At 37.7% G+C, this 17,586-nt stretch overlaps 2 protein-coding genes across 5 annotated transcripts; both read right to left on the reverse strand.

Annotated features, from left to right (window-relative positions):
* Window positions 1–2,016: 2,016 nt before the first annotated feature.
* On the reverse strand, window positions 2,017–10,338 carry pias4a (protein inhibitor of activated STAT, 4a). Of its 2 annotated transcripts, none has more exons than XM_027169749.2 (11): window positions 10,187–10,338; window positions 8,975–9,359; window positions 8,783–8,867; window positions 8,656–8,697; window positions 7,805–7,895; window positions 7,350–7,478; window positions 6,614–6,719; window positions 6,443–6,516; window positions 5,743–5,903; window positions 5,516–5,664; window positions 2,017–4,936 (listed from the first exon to the last, which is right to left on the reverse strand). In XM_027169749.2, exons 1-11 carry the CDS (start codon window positions 10,211–10,213, stop codon window positions 4,665–4,667), a joined length of 1,521 nt encoding a protein of 506 aa, XP_027025550.1. In that variant the 5' UTR covers window positions 10,214–10,338; the 3' UTR covers window positions 2,017–4,664. The 2 variants fall into 2 exon arrangements, with proteins under 2 accessions (XP_027025550.1, XP_027025552.1); XM_027169751.2 differs by lacking the exon at window positions 10,187–10,338 and adding an exon at window positions 9,882–10,037.
* Window positions 10,339–12,180: 1,842 nt separating this feature from the next.
* scamp4 (secretory carrier membrane protein 4) lies at window positions 12,181–17,132 on the reverse strand. Of its 3 annotated transcripts, none has more exons than XM_027170087.2 (7): window positions 16,991–17,132; window positions 16,445–16,461; window positions 15,904–16,032; window positions 15,633–15,789; window positions 15,441–15,542; window positions 14,207–14,324; window positions 12,181–13,337 (listed from the first exon to the last, which is right to left on the reverse strand). In XM_027170087.2, the coding sequence occupies exons 2-7, from the start codon at window positions 16,449–16,451 to the stop codon at window positions 13,155–13,157; spliced, it is 696 nt and encodes a 231-aa protein (XP_027025888.2). In that variant the 5' UTR covers window positions 16,452–16,461; window positions 16,991–17,132; the 3' UTR covers window positions 12,181–13,154. The 3 variants fall into 3 exon arrangements, with proteins under 3 accessions (XP_027025888.2, XP_027025889.2, XP_047666327.1); XM_027170088.2 differs by lacking the exon at window positions 16,991–17,132 and adding an exon at window positions 16,661–16,790; XM_047810371.1 differs by lacking the exon at window positions 16,991–17,132 and having other exon boundaries at window positions 16,445–16,697.
* Window positions 17,133–17,586: the final 454 nt, after the last annotated feature.

The following is a 17,586-nucleotide window of genomic DNA, read 5'->3' on the forward strand; positions in this document are numbered from 1 at the left end:
GCATATACATGTACAGTTTTTAAGGTGTGATAATTGTGGGCTATAAATAAGACACCAGAAAAATCTAGATATATTTTTTAACCTCAATCATTAAAAACTCTAAAGAGATCTGATGCATTTGTATTAATACATAATTAATGTAATTATGTTAATTATATATAAATAGCATAATCTTAATTTATTATAATATTGCTGACACCCATCTGTGGTTTCCAAACTCCACGTGGAAACTTATTTTTATTCTATCTAAAAATTATAGATTTTGATCGTTCTCGACAACTTTCCAGAATTGAAGTTGTAATCTTTATTTATTGTGCAGGTCAAGATTTCAATTTGCATTATGAAAGAATCGTTCACTAAGTCAGATTAATTCTAGTATAGAGATCAGCGCAGCATGCCTTTGCCTCACATTTAAACATATGCAGAGTGAAAACATAGTCATAAGAAAGAACGGGTTGCTTTATACAGAGCAATCAAAAGCTTATGATGATACTTTTGTTTGAGGGCACAATTACAACATTAGGAATATGACCTGTGAAAAACAACCAAAATACACAAATAAAAAACACAGTGTCTTTCTGTAGGTGACATGAACAGGTAAACATTCCATTAAATACATAATGTATTTTCTTTTTTCCTAACTTTCCAATTAAATTTTTGTTGCTTAAAGTCCTGTTTCTTAAAACAATGTACCAAACACTGATGCAGTGAACACCCTTTTTTTGTAGTTTTTTTTTTTAGACATTTTAATGTTTAAATTTGTACTTCCAATGCTGTAATTGGTGATGTGGTTAATTCGATAGCGTTCCCACTGCTAAAGGGTTCCCAGTTCAACCATTAATTTGTTTTTGCATTAACCCAAATCTGAGTGGGTTTCCACCTGATTCTTTGAATTGGCTATTCTAAACTACCTTTAGCTGTGAATATATCCACATTAATGTCCTATTGTGGGCTGGTGTCACATCATGCCATTTTCCAGAGGCATACACTGTTGTGTATCTTAAAGTTACCTTAATGTTAATTGGTAAAGAATCTATTTTGTGTTAATAGCTATTAGAACTTCAGGCTAGATAATGCCATTAACTAGTAATGTTTTTTTTTTGGGCTCACCTTTTTTAGTATTTTTTTTTAACTGGAAAGCAGACCTACACAATAGCATCACTGTTTGCAAGCTGAGTGGTGCATCTGGAGGAAATTTCAAGATGCTCAGTCAAGGGAGAATTTAAAAAATATTGTACACACTGATGATTTTAATGACTAGGTAAAATGTTCCAGGAACAAACCCAACTTGAAGATATCATGGTTGCTTTTGCTTTCAGTGAAGGTAGAATATACTCCAACCATAAAGGACAGTAGTGATACCAATGCTACAAGCTAAGTCTTGGTCTTCTTATAAATGAGGGATAGGGTCTACCAAGATGTTATTGTGTACCAAGTATGACATCTAGAGGAAAGATGCAGTAACTTAACTCTTAAAGCTTACATCCCTCTTTCAGTATAGCATATTTATTAATTAATAAGCTTTTGTTTAACCGAGCTGGCTAATTGTGGTCTAGATAGAACATTCATTCATCATCAGTAACTGTAATATTGTATTATGGGAACATGGCCTAATGTTGGAATACATCCTGGGCACTGCATGGCATCATGTACACACCCATTTAGACACTTCCTGTACACCCAGATCAGTAACCTAAGCTCTGCAGAGAACCAAGGACTACTGGTACTGGCACAATTAAAAAAAAAAAAAAAAAAAGACACTTGAAAGACAAACACAGTTTTTTTAAAATCAGTTTAATTAATTGCACACATAAATGACAGTATGATGTCTTTTTTTTTTTTTTACATGTTTTTCCATTTAAACAGGGACCACCAAATACTTAATTCCTCAGCCAAATCCATTGTTGAGGACATGACAGCATTTCACTCTTATTTCTCTCTTCTGAAAGTGGCAAAAACAAACCACTATTATTTGATCCATGACCACCCACTAGAGCAAATTGGAGGCAATTCGAAAAAATTAATAAAATATTATTTATTGGCTTTTAATATCAACATGTAAAAAGACAGAAAAAAAAAAATACATTGCAAGCCACTGCCCATGCTATCTTAAGCACTGTAATAAGAAGGGATGTCACCAGTAAAGATTTGTTTCCAATCCCAAAGAACCACTTTAGGTCAAACCCCAGATTTCAAAAATCAGTGAGACTCAACACTTTACCAACACGAAGCTGAAAGTCATTCTTCATACAAATAAACATTTATCTAACCAATTCTCTTCTAAAGATTTTTTTTTTTTAAATGTAGAATGGAAATCTATTCAAGGTCCTACAAAAACAATGCGAGAAAAACCCATCAGTCAAAATGTGGTCCAGTTGGAGAACAAAAAACAAGAACAGTGACTACAAAAGAGAAAAGAATATGCCAATTTCTCTACTAAAAACTGAAGCCGGGCATATTGTGGACAATATATGGAAGACCATATGCGACTCGCAAATCAAAATGAAAATTGACTTTCTTCACTGTTGCGGTTTTCAGTTAAGACATTCCCTTGCACATATGGAATACAGTATGGACACAACATACAGTATGTTTTCAAGTTAGAATCCGTGATGATTTGAGGGGCGGGGTGGGGGTAAAGCAGGGCTGTCACTCAGAACAGTGAACATTATGCAGTGGTTTCTCTTCCTATTCACCGAAAAGAATTTGCAAACTGTTAGCCCCTTCAATCTAATATTATGGCTTGCTAATCAAGTTATTTTGATGGACTCTGGACCAAAACATTGATGCCCCTTTCAAGTGGTCAGCCTCCATCTCCTCCCCAGTACATATACTAACCCTAACTGAAGCATGAAATACAACCCAGAGCAGGCTTCTGTGATTAAGATCAAGTCAAACTAGTTCCTCACGATATGTCCATGTATACTGTATCACATAACTAGCCCACAGGCAAGTGGATTACAGACTTCTGCGATTTCTGAGTGGATGCAGCAAAATGTCCAATCTAACCCGGTAATCAGAACCAGCCTCCTACCCATATATATTTTACCTTCCAAAAACTAGCACTTCAAATAGCACTGCACTCTTCTCAAACGCCTCAATATGTACAAATAATACAAAATGCTACTTCAAGACGAATGATCAAAACAATAAATACAGGATTTTTGAATGTCAAAAACAAGAAGTGTTGCATGTTACATCGATCACTGATTCCACATTAGCCAACATACCCATGTCCTGACAAAGAAAAAACAAAACAAATGACATCCAACATCAATGTATGATTCACAGGGCTCACAGTAGAAACAAAGTCTCCTATCAGTTTCAAACCAAAAAGTCCAATTAAGGGAAAAAACATGACTGATTTGGGGGAAAAAAGGAATAAATCAAAGAAAAGAAAAAAAAAATTGCACAAATCGGGTTAGATGCTTTTATCTCCATCGGAGTTCAAGCAGTCACTGAAGTTTACTTCTACAAATGAATTAAATGGATGTTCTATTTCTTGGCATTATCTAGGCTTCATTTCAGCTCCCTGCCTTCCACAAGGTTAAGTTCTCCTGAAAGCAGCTCCATGCACTTCACAGCCTTAGTATAAAATCCACAAAAGTGAGACTGAGATTGCAATCATACATTTAAGTTCTGATATATATCTCATTAGCTCCTACTGTACAATATTTACCAAGTGGAACATCAATTTTGAAAAGTTCTCACACTTCCACTGATGAGGCCATTCTTTATTTCAGCTAGGAGACAAAGCGCAGCGCTGGGGACTTTGAGCAAGCCTGATAGGAAATTGAAATCCATTGTTTGTAAGAAAGGTCCAGGGCTGTTTTAGTGAGATTTCTAAGGGCAGGACATGATGTAGCAAATGACCTTTCTTTTCTTTCCAGTGTTAGAGGTTTTTTTATTAAAAAAAAAAAAAAAAAATCAAGTCATGTCACGTTTAGACTTTCAAGTTGTGGTCAAGTTTGCCTTTAGACTGAGGTAGGTTGTCAATTTCCATGGAACAAAAGAGAAATACAGGGGGACACAAATATGAAAACCAAACCATTACCTTCCAAGTCTTTTCAAACCATGCATAATAACAGAGACAGGTGATATTTTGTCTTTTGAATTCACAATATATCTAAACCCAATGAAAGTGCCTTTGTACTAATTATGTCATAACAATTTGAATCCCTAAAGTTTCTTTTTTTTAACCTAACTTGCAGTTGTCTCTGTATATGCCACTAGCAGTTCTGACCATATATTGCTGACAACGAATCCTTTTCGGCTCCTCACAGAACTTGTCTATGGTGAAAGCTACAATTCCTATGGTGACTGAGGCTAAGTGGTTTGGGCTGAAAAAGTGTGGGGGAGATGGAAGAGAATGAATCAAAGGTGGTTTATAACTCATCCATAGTTATTTAAAGGGAGAAAAGAGTATTATGATCCCATGGAGAAGACAGAGGATGGCTTTTGTGGGCATCTATGGATTTCCAGTGGTGTCATGAGGATACCCACCTGCTCCAGAGGTCAACAGTTTGTGCATGTGTTCGTATGTCTGTACGAGTATTTTGGGGAAACGCATTTTAGGAGAGAAAACGCTGGGAGTGAGGGGATTTTTCTAGGGCTCAGACCTGAACCCATATCCCCTCTCCCTCTGTCCGTATCCACAGCCTGGTTCAGTATGCAGTGACAAGATCTTTGTCATAATCGTATCTGCCCCTCTTCGGTGCTGGGCTGTCCTGGCTGTCTTCTGTGTCCTCGCTGTCCCCAGCCCCCCCGCCACCCTCTTCCTCATCTGATGAGTCGTCCAGCGTAAGGTCCACCACTGCGCCGCCACCTGAAGTACCGCTGGCACCTCCCGTGCCCGATGCTGGGCCGCTCGATGCCGATCGTCCCGTCTGGCTTGTACTACTGTGTGCTGGGGAGTGGCCATTTGTTTCAGGAACACCTGAAATAACCAAATATTAACTTAATTCTTAGGGGGTCAGTATATACACACATGCATATTATATACACATATATACATATATAAGAGAGTGAAAGAAAACTGTTATAATGCAGCTAAGCACGGTACACTCTGACTGAATTCATAATAAGTGACAGCAATTGCATCCTGCTCTCCGTATTAAAAGTTTCAGTTGCTTTAGGAGTAGTCTTGTTTCTGTTAGAGGTGATACTAATTTCTAATACTAACGTTCACATTGCTTTGTTTAGAGACGTTTTCTGGGGTGTCATTAAAAAGCCTCTGGCCTATTATCAGAAGGTTATGAATTCAACCTAAACCTTAAACCTGCTGCATGCTGATCAAGCACTCTGAGCTTGGCTTCCTCTTCATCTGGGATAATGCAAAGAAACAAAAAATACTGTAAGGCAGTCTTTGCTCAGTCATTAAGTAGGTTCGGTTCTTGTGATCGGAATGCTCACATTAAACTGTATGCCCATGGACCTTTTAGCCTGAATCTGTATAAAATGTGTACCAAAAGGATAAACATATGTTCTGTGCTTTAGAGACAAAGGGAAGGCTTACATATATCCACAACCGGATACTCCGGAGAGTGGTTATTTTCCCGCTCCCTGTCTTTTTCTTTGTCATCTCTGATTGGTCTCCATGAGCCATCAGTCAAATACTCAATCTCTTCCACATCTTCAGTCTCCTTCAGGATCTCTGAGAGTAATCTGAACAAGAAAAAAAATAGCCTTTAATTAAGCATCTATGCTTGTACAGTAAAATCAATAGCTATACCCTCAGCTTACCCATCAATGGTGAGCAGCTCAAAGGGAGCAGGTTTGTCACATACAGGGCAGGTCCATGTGGGCTTCTTTTCGTTCATTTGCAAGAAGAAGACAGCATCGAAACACTGCAAGTGAGCGCAGGTGAGCGCCCGGCACGGCACTCCCAGACGCATCTTCACCAGCTGACGAGACACGAGGATGGTGAGCATCAAATATACTTCTCCAAAGACACACAAATTTTGGAAAGTGGTCGAAGAACCACACTGTATTTAAACACAGCTCACTTCTCAAAAGCATTCATTTATATTATTAAGCCAGACTTCAGACTGACAAAAGACTTCCTAAAGATGAGCACTGATCTGACTTCAATCAGTCAGAAGTTAATTACTTCATCAATATCTGTTCTTAACGTACTATGTAATTTTAGTCCTTTGCTTCATGTAATGTAGATTAATACAAAGACATTGTAAATCTTGCATACTCCTTCTGGGAGGATCTACTGTATGGCAAACTCACAATACATTGTAATTATGTGATTATTACAAATTTTAGAAACACCTTTAAACACACAAAGGGCAAATTTAAGCCTATAAACACTACGTTCAAATCAAAGAATAAAATACTGCCCAAACTTTGAAGCAGGATAGCTGCAGTTCAGCTCATTATGTTTTGGGAGATGAAATGAAAAGGTAGATTGAATGAATAAAGGAAAATGATTTACTGGGCAGATCAGAGACACTCTCAGTCCTGTAGTGGCAATCTCACTCTCCGGATCAAAACGCAGTTTGTCTTGAACTGCAGACAAACAAAGTACAGTTCAATCCACCCACAAGTAACTAACACAATCTGCTGTATTTATGTGTCAATAAAGCTTCTGGTTTTGATGACTTACTGCGTTCACGACATCGCTCAGCACTCTCCACTGAGCAATGCTTGAGCTGGTTAAAGAGCTCTGCAGATGTGAAGACCCTCACTAGGTACACAGCCACAGAATACCGCTGCAATTAGAAAACAAGTCATTGTAGAAACTGTGTGTGTGAGAGGAAAAAAAAACAATGGAATATCAATGATGTTTTTATTAGGATAAAAACCCAAGGCTACTAACTGAGGATCATATAACAAATAGAGAGAGAGAGAGAGAAAAAAAATGTTTTCCACTATATCAAAGTGTTATTGTGGGGACGCAAGACACACATCCATTGCCAGCCACATGATAATGTAGAAGGCAGAGTGCAAATATATTTGAAATATTTGTGAAGGGTAATAGGAACTATTGTACTATTGTGTGCTGTTCTACTTGGCCAAATTAACATTACTAAGAAACGGTTCCTTTGAAATTCTTCTTGAAAACTCAACACGTATTTCACATTTATAAAACCACCTTATTGTACATAAATGCACATTCTACACATTTTGAATTGAACTTCAACATTCATGAAAATATATATAATGCAGGAAAAACATAAGGCCCTTTCCATTAGGGTAACTTGAACTCAATTCTCATTGAAGTATATCTGACCTGTATCCAAAACACCCCGTTCTATACTATACTGTCTATTTAACTATCACTACATTTATGACTCAGGTACCTGGGATTCCTGGGATCTGTTAATGTCTTTACACTATACCTTTCCAAAGTTGCCCCATGTAATGGTGACTCTGTTGGTGGCTGTTGAAAGATGAAGCCAGGGGGTGATATTTATAGGGCGACAAGGACGACGAGGCTCCACACCTGGTTTGTTGGAAGGATAATAACCCTGGAAATGAAGGATGAAGAAGTAACAGTGAGAAAATTAGCAAAGGTGCAAAAAAGAATAGAAAAGAAAAAACTGTCTCAAATATAAATAAAATGGCTTTTTGGTTGGACTCTGTAGTGTGTAATAAATATAGGAATCCTCATTAAAATTCATGCCAACAAACCAAATTATGAGAATTTATCCTCCTACCGTAGGCATCTTTGTCTAAAGCAAGAATTCGAAACCAGTTGGTAGTCAGGTAGCGAATATCATTCCTTCAATATCAGCCAACTGACAATCTAACTACCTAGCAAACAAATTCATAGATGTGATAAAAAGCTACTTACGGGAACATGACAGTAGGACTGATTCACTTTGACAGCAATATTGGGAGGGTACTGATCTTCCTGAACACCAATGGAGTCAGTGTAACAGATTCTGAAAAGGAGTATTACAAAAGGTTGAACATTTAAATCTGTTGACAATTTAACATGGATTTGTCTGTTCTTACCAAGACGAGGGGACAGGAGAACGAAGAGACAAATGTCAATTTATGAGAAATTGAGAAATTTAAATAAAGAAATAAATAAATAGGTTATGCCACTGGGGAACTTTTATGCTGGCAGAGCTTGTGTCCAGGTTGTCTCCTTAAAGAGAAACATCACTGAGAATAAATTCTGACTGACTACCTTTATTCTTTGATTAAATATTTCTTTCCTAGTGGGAGTCCCTTCCAGGATGACTCCACCCCACTCACAGGACATAAAAGCTTACTGAATGGGTTGATGAGGATGAAAAAGATAAATTGTGTGCTAAGGGCTTTGCTGTCACCAGATCTCAACCTAATAATAACCTTTAAATGATTTGAAAATGTGTTAGACAGCTCTCTCCAACAACAGTTTAAAACAAAACAAAAACTGTATAAATAAACAATAAAAACCATTTTGGTTGCCTTAGTATGACACTATTTTGTTTAAATCAGATTATGTGTGTGTTTGTGTTATATATATATATATATATATATATATATATATATATATATATATACACACACACACACACACACACACACACACATATACATATATATATATATATATATATATATATATACATAATATATATACACATATACATTATACAATTAACAATTGACAATTAACAATTAACAACCCTTTTAATACTCTGACAGACTTACCTAAGGACCACCTGAACCGATTTTACACCCGGGCGAAGTTCACTAAAAACACAAGTTAATAAAAGTTAGCCGTCACTCCATTTTGTGTTAATTAAGTAAATAAGTAATATTTACATCTTCAACTCACCTGGAGTTTCGGATCTGGTCTATTTGACTCTGTGTTAGTTCGAAAACACACTGACTGTCCTGTAGTTTCTCACTATTCTGTGCAACTGCAAAGTATGACAGAGAAGAGAGAATTAACCATTAGCTTTTTAACTTCTGATCATTAAAAGGCAAAAAATGGGAACTAGATTGACTTTGAGTCAATATAACATACTTAGCTCTGTGGGTGGCAACAATGTTTCTAGGTTGTGGTAAAAGGGCAGGGGCACTAGTTTAACTTCAGCGGCTGGTGGAGCAGCCAGCTTGGGCATGCCATTGAGGTAGTCTGTGCCCTGGGCTGTGCTTCGTGGGGACGAGTTGATCGTTGGATAGGACACTGCTGGTATCGCCTCTGGGCGACGAGCAGCCAACCATCCAGGTGCTTTAGGGAAGCGCGTTTCATAGAGCTGCCGGACGTTCTTCAGCAGCTCCGGGCTGTATTCTGTCTGCACCAGTCTCAAAGCTCGGCCCACCAAGTCCTGTTTTAACCCGCTTTTACTGCGCCCCATAGAGGCCAGCAGTGTCTGCAGGTCGGACACCCGGAAACTCTTCACCATGTTCTACGCACAGAAGGAACAAGTGTGCAGAAAGAGAGAGAACAGACAAAAGTAAACAAATCTGTTAACAGAGTTGCTTCGAAACAGTGGGATTCCTAACAAAAAAAAAACACAGCTAACAATCTTTAGATGTTTACATCTAAACAATATACAGTGAACAATAGTTACATGCAAAAAGTCAGCAATCCCAAATGTCTACCTGACATTATTTACACTTATATGACAACACTGCAAAATGCCAACGTCCAAAGCAGATTAGCACCTGTAAGTCCGAGTATGTTTAATAGTCTCCGTTAGTTAGCCAATCACAAATATTAACAACAGTTTGCACAATTGTAAATGACCGGTACCAGATCAGTTCAGCTCAGATCAATTCAGCTAATATAAGCTCAGCTTAGATCAGCTCAATTCAGTTCAGATCAGCTAAACACCACCATCATTCCTTAGCTTTACTTCTGCTCTTGACGTCAGGATGTGCATTAAGTGTCAGTGCTATCTGTTGTGTTTATGTTTCGGATTCGTGACCTGTTTTGAAATAAGAAAAGTTTCCTGGTTTCCTCGCCGTGGCGTTTACTTTGTGAGCTGCTGCTGCTGTTGTTAACAGTCCCATCATTCATTTCTCCTGATGTTAGCCCATAGCGGCTAACCTGAGCTCCGTCCAGACACCAGTGCCAAGCGCACTTTATGGACCACCTACTAGCGCTAATCACTTCAGCTGAACCCCATGCTCTGTATCAGCTGCTGTCGTATTCACATAAATGACAACCGGCCTCTCTTGGCCTCAAGGGGCTGTAATTTTTCCGCACTAAAAAATAGCTCCATCTACTTACCATCGCTTCAACCAGCTCGGCCGCCATCTTCGCAAAGCAGCACCGCGAGAGTCTGAGGGGAAAGGCGGCAGAGCACCAATGAATAGCGTAGGAGCCACTCGGTAAGAGCGCGGCGCGTCCAATCAGCGCTCTTCTTTTTTCAAAAATAGGCGGTGCTAATGCGAAACAGGCGGGCTGCGTAGATTTAAAAAGACAGTACAGTTGAAAAAAAGACCGATTCCAGTCAGGTCTACCCTTCGTAATAGGCCTCTGATTCTTGTAAACATATTTAGTGATGTCTGTACCTCATGGTCTTACTGGCCTGGTTTTAATGGTCTGGTATTACGACGAAAATGGGTATATTTTCAATCCAGTCTTCGTCTTGACAACCGGGCTTTACGCGTGAAGTGGGAAGAAGCGCGTGGCTCGGGCAAATCCGCTCCGTGCCAAGAAATCCATTTCAGATGTTTTACAAAGCCAAGCCTGAAGAGATAAAATGCTTTTGTTTTAGTTTTTTACCTCCAATAAGTGTTTTAGATGACGATATTTATATAGCAAATGAGATATTCATGGATAGAAGACGTTCTTGTCGAGTTATACAACTAGTGTTACCGAATAATCGACGTTTCTGCTAAAGTAAATAAAGAAAAACAACAGCCTGGGAAAAAAATCTATTTGGTCCATTCCTCACGTAACTCCATGTCATGTTTTACTTGTCTGGTGTATGTGTTGGGGGATGGGAGGGAATGGAATTGTACAGAATAACGTTTGTGTGAAAGAATCAGAGCTGATAGGAACTTAGTGTAGTATAATAATAAAAACATCAACTGAAATGCATTCATACACAACAAGATTAACAGGATTAACAACCTGATATGTTGCAAAGACAGCTTTAAATTTCGATTTATACAACATCAATGTATTATACCACAATTGATTTGTATTTGGTAGAAAGCCTGAAGATTTAAATTTTTTGCAGTGTGTGCAAAAAAATTCGTTGTTTCGTCGATTTTTAAAAGAAAATCACTGACATTCACTGTCTGGTGATAAACACTAGGGGGTGCTGTGGCGCTGTGCTCCAGAAATGTATACACTATAATCCACACAATAAGACATTATAAGAAACTATTTACATACATACATACATACATACATACATACATACATACATACATACATACATATACACACAGGAACACCTGTATACTTACATTATTCATGCAGTTATCTAATCAATCAATTTGCAACATGGCAACAATTAGACAATTCATTTAGATGGAGGCGAGCAGCTTTAGGTCATGTTCACTGGTTTGAGTATTTTATAACTGATGATCTTCTGGGACTTTAACACAGGCAACAGTTTCTAGAGATTATTGGTACAATAAATAAGAAAACTCGCAGTGAGTGGCGGTTCTGTTGACCTAAAAGCTACAGTAACTCATATAACCACTACATACAATTGTAGTGAGTAGAAGAGCATCTCAGAACACACCTTGAGGCAGATGGGCTACAACAGTAATAGACTATAATCTGGTGAATCTTAAATTCTCCAGAGTCAAATAGATGGTAAGGTTGGGACCCACAGCTGGAATCGTTCATGGACCCAACCTTTCTTTTGTTAATCCAGGCTGTTGGAGCTGGTACAATATGGGGAATATCTTATCAGACTATTCGTCTTAGTATAGAAGTTAATACGTTTATCAATGCATAACACTTATCTTAAAAGCAACATTTTATCAAGCAACGGTCGAGATGGCCATCACCAAGATTTGTGTTTTGCATGTATTGATTTGACTATTTTGCTCAAAGCAGCTTATCACTTAGCAGTTGGCACTTAAGAAACTAAAAGTAGCTTAAAGTAAGTGTTGAGTTTTAGCTCAAAGCCTTAACCACTGAGCAAATGTTGCTACTACAATAATATTTTTTTCAGTCATATCAGCCTTAGGTTATGAAATAAATCTTCTAGAAGTTATCCAATCTTGTTGAGTGTAACAGACCAAATTCATACTTAAAAGCATTGGAAAGGAATGTTTTTATTAAACTGGCACAAGTTAGTAACCAATGTAAGACATTTTATACATTCATAATTGTGTCAAATCATAAATATTGGTATTAATCAAGTTAATCATTAACAGATATTGTTCTGCACTTGTAATCTGTCAAACCTACAGGTTCACATGTATGTATGTATGTTCACATGGCCACTCTGTAAAAATGATGCTCCTAATAGTAACAATACAAAATCAAGAATATTTGGCAGCTGCAATACCATCTAAAGAATTGATATCTGAGCAGGGCACTGAAGTTTTAAGAGAGAAAAAAAAATAAAAACAAGGGAAGTTATATGCAAATAGCAGGAACTGCAATGATCAAATACATTTTGGCTAAATGGGTATTCACATACAAAACGGAAGAACATTTGGCAACCAGAAAAACAAAATTAACATGCTAAATAGATCAAAGTACATTCTGTAAACATGCAAGATATAATGGAGAAATGGAAAAGCAGAAATTCAGAACAGCACAGAGAAAAGTGGAGGAAGTAGGAAAATGCATGATTGCATTCAGTGAATTAAAAGTTCAGACAAGACATGTCATTTTCTGACAAATCAAAAGAACATAACTTTTAAAATCACTGAAAAAAAAAATTAATCATGGCGGCGGATTGTATTCTGGTATGTAAGGCATCATTTGGCAAAATAAATGTCAGTGTTGTGATTGAAAGTATTACACTTTTCACATTTAGAGTGGACAAGCTGCCACTACTTCAGTGTGATCAGCATATCAGGGTGTAACTGGGTGTAAATGTATATATAATTTAACCACTTCTGAGATGCAGTTTGTAGACAAATATACATTATAGTCCAGTGGAGGTTTTTATGCATCAAAGCTTCACAGTCATGCTGATCACAGAGGCATGAGATGACCGAGATGAATAATGCAAGGAGAAAGGAGCGTTCTGGCTCCATCTGGAGTCTGTGGTGGTTTATCACCATGGCCTGTTTTCTGGGTAGCTTGGCACAGAAGCTGGATACTGAGGGAGACTGGGGCCAGTCTCTACAATGGCATTAATACCAGCTTCTCTCACGGGGGCACTCTTCCACATCCCGGTGCTCCATTCTTCCTGCGCATGCTGAAGGCTTCCTCCACCACCACGGTATAGCCTGTGAATCTGAAATAAAGGAAACCAACATATAATATTTAGCCTAATTCTACACACTGTACACCAAACCATAACCAAGGGTTATTCAAGTAAAATTGGTGAAGATTACATAAAGCTGTTTTTGTAACTATTATCCCCACTGGTTTCAGGTTGGCCTCGAGATATTTTCGAGTGATTTTTGGCTTTTCCTATACCTTCCAGATTATTAGCAATGGTGTCATGAAAGGAATTTTTACAGTCTTTGCTATAGCCCTGTATCATTTTCCTATCAAATGCTACTTTAGGAAACTCCTTCTTCTTCACCATGATTGTTCCTTAGTGAGTAAAATAACATTTTAGCAGTATATATTTCAAAACATCTAACATACCTTTGTTTATACTTATGAATATATACTTTTTTATTTTACTTAATTCAATTACAATTTATTTGTATAGTGCTTTTAATAATGGACACTGTCTCAAAGCTGTTTTACAGCACATAAACAAACAAGAAATTGTATATTTTTAAATTAAATTCAATCCTTTGGAAGTACAAAGTCAAAATACACATTTAAGCACTGGATATATGCAATGGAATCATGTTAAATAACAAAATCTTAAGTATCTGAATACATATTTCCCTTCACTGCATGTGAAGCGATGCATTTACCCAGTGTATAAGTTACAACTAAGGCCTGAAACAACAAAGCAGTTGTACATTAAGGAACTGGCTTAAAGACCCACCAATGACAGCTTGGTAGTGCAGGGCATTTGATATCATGACCTTTCATTCAATAACCCACTGAGGCACCAGCCACCATTAAAAATCTTGTAAATGTATACAAAAATGTCAAAACATTCCTGAATCGTTAAACTGGTGCAAAATGTGACTGTCATACCTTGATCAGAACCAGTGCCATAAGCACAGTATCTACAGTGAAGAGCAGAGTGGAGAAGAGCATAACCACTCCAGAGCCCACATTAGTGCTAAAAAACATCACTGTAGCTATCCAGCCACTGGAGAGATTTATGGGGAAGGAAAGGAAAACAGAGTTAGCCATTACCATGAACTGTCTTTGTCACATGAGCAGCTCCACACCAAATCATGTGATGATAATGACGATCAGATTTCAGAGGTCTGTCATGCACACTGCTTTTAAACTTTAATCTTAAGTAATAACTTTATTTTTTATTTATCAAAAGCAAAGTCAGTTCAAAAGACTGCAAGAGACAAATGAAAGTGCTGTTAAAAAATGCTATCAGTTTGCACCCCCCCTTCTGTTCATGACATGAATAGTCAGGCTTTTGAATTCTGGCCACAAAAAAAAAAAAAAATGTTGTGGTCGATAAATTATAAAAATATATTTTTTAACACATTTTGACAAAAAATATGTAAAAATGTTATTTCCTTTTTAGAAATTGTCTATGCTTCCTACAAATATGCTGTTGGGTAAATAAACAGTTTTAAAAAAGGATAAAAACAGTTAGTCTGCCTAAAGATGTATATGTATTTGTATGTAAAGATGTATACTTATTTGCATATGTATATTTCATATGTTTATTTAAACTGCACATTTCACACCTGTAAATGTGTACATACAATCTCTTCTATACTGCATATGACATCCTGTTACACTGTGGAGATTATGTCACTAAAACAAATTCCTCGGATGTGTATGACTGGCAATAAGTGAGAATTCCTCATACTCTGAATGTCCAGCTTTGGTCAAGTTGCTGGATAGTTACATGTTATGTATTTTAAATGCTTGACCTATTTCTGGTTGAGATACATGCCACAAAGGAATACTCTTTGTTGACTTGACAAGTAGAAAATGTCATACTTTCTCCATGTTGGGTTACATTTACAGCATTTGGCAGACACCATTATCTCCAAAATCAACCATTGTCATAATGTATTTTGGTCTGTATTTGTGCATACTCCTTGTCAGAGAGTTTGGGACAATTACAACTTCATGAAAACTAATGAGGCACATAGTCAAAAAACAAAAAGGCTCCACTACATATTTTTAACTTTCAAAAAAAATTCAATGACTGAAGTCTGAACAGACTCAGCGTTCTTTAAAAAAAAAAAACTGAAACATTTCTCTCTTAATGTCACAAGATGATACTCACCATGCACCCCAGTTGTTTATTCCCAATGTCTGGATGAGAGCAAGAACACACTGAAGGAAGAAAATGAAGAAGAACGCCATAAAGTTAAACGAACTGTCAGCCCTGTGGAAAGAGATAAATATAAACCTTTGTTAAAAGCTCGTTTGACCGTTCAAACATTAGTCTTCTTATTTTCTCTCTGGAGTGCCTTACCTAAATGCCTTGTAAACGGGCCTAAACCAACAGGCATAACTGCAGGGACTGAACAGGACGAGCCACAGGAGACCAAGCCCGAGGTTAACTGCACTTCCTCCCCCTGCCACCCAGGCTATGCAAGACACCAGGTTAACGCAGAGTGTAATCGAGTACACTATGAAGACAAAAACGTTAGTCATCCAACACGTTTTTACACAGACGTGTATGATTTATTTTGGCTCTGCGTCTATACGAAGCCAGTGGCTTGTATGAAACCGATACCACTTACAGATCCAAAGCTTGTAAACTCTGTGAACAATCTGGGTGTGAGGCTGGGGGATTTCCTCATCAATATTTTGGTAGAAACACGACTTAATGCGCAAAAACTTGGGCAGAGGCGGAAAGTTGTTGACTCGCGCTGAAGAACACAAAGATCATTTTGAACTACATTTTGCTGCTTTTGTAGTGCAAGAACTATCTTTATATATCAGAATCAGCTTTATTTGCCAAGTGTGCACAGACACACAAGGAACTTTGTTGTTTTTAAGGTGCTCTTGGTACATACATACATACATACATACATACATACATACATACATACACACACACACATCTGGCAAGAGAACAGTAAACATTTAAATAGTAAGGATTTACATATGTATATATTACTTGAGAAGGAGGCAGTTATTAGAGATGGAGAATGAATTACAGAACACAGGTAATAATCCCTGTGTTAGATGTTTAAACCGGTTATGGCAAGGGGGAAACAGTTTTTGAACAATTTTCATTTCAGTAGCACTTCCTTTCAAGTGTTTTTGCATATTACTCACCCGTCATTGTTGGGTCTCTGCAATGTATTAGAAGACAAAAAGATTAAATAAGACAAAAGCATAGCACAAGGAGCAGCTAAGCTCACTATGGCTGACTGTAGCTACATTACTCACAACTTTACAGTCAACAAACACACATCAGATTTGTTTACAACAAGCATTAGATAGACAAATCAATTACGAAACAAAACTAAGTTAGACATTATTTATGTTTACAAAGTAGCCCGCTACTGCACTCTGAACCCAACCTCCTTAGTTGGGGTATGTGAAGAAAAGAATTCCACTGTGCTGTAATGTATATGTGGCGATAATAAAGGCTTCTATGCCCCGTTCTATGCTATTCTATTCTATTCTATTCTATTCTATTCTAACATTTTCTCTCACAGCTAAACAAGTTGAAGCACTGAAATAAAAGTCATTCAGCTCCTCTAGCACATTTAAGATAGCTGTGCATGTGGATTAACGAACAGGAAAACGTTTATAAACTTTACTAACGCTATCATTCTTATGTGAGTTGAGCAGAAAATGAAAAGACAAAATACTTACTTCTCGGGAGAAATTAACTTTTAGATAGATGTAGCGTGAATGCTAGTGGACCAGAGTATAACGGAAAACGGACCCGTGGGCTTCTGGGAAATGCAGTTCTGATGAAGGTCTATTGGGTACTCTGTGTAACTACATCGGGGTGTAGAGAACTACATTTCCCAATCCGCGACGGAAAAAGGGTGTGCACTGAAAACTTGTGACTTCCGAGGAAGCTAGATGTTTCTATGCTAAAAGTTTTTTTAGGGCCCGAGCACCGATGGTGCGAGGCCCTATTGTTTTTGCTCGGGTTTATTATTATTATTATTTTTTTTTTTGCACACATTGGCCAATTGGGGTCCCTTAACATGCTCGAAAACTCTTGAAATTTGGCACACACGTGAGAGTCGTACGACGCTAGGCTTGGGCAAAGGCTGGAATACGGGCGTGGCAGGGGGGCTCTGTAGCGCCCCCTTTAATGAAAAAACAAACATTTGTACACATGTACCAGACTTCAAATGACACCTCTCGGACACCAAGATACACACACCAGGGTGCAGATTTATCTTGAACTGAATTTATTTCTCCTCTCTCTCTCTCTAACAGAGTAGAATAGGGCA

The sequence above is a fragment of the Tachysurus fulvidraco genome, chromosome 2 (assembly GCF_022655615.1).
Source record: "Tachysurus fulvidraco isolate hzauxx_2018 chromosome 2, HZAU_PFXX_2.0, whole genome shotgun sequence".
Taxonomy (NCBI): Eukaryota; Metazoa; Chordata; class Actinopteri; order Siluriformes; family Bagridae; genus Tachysurus; species Tachysurus fulvidraco.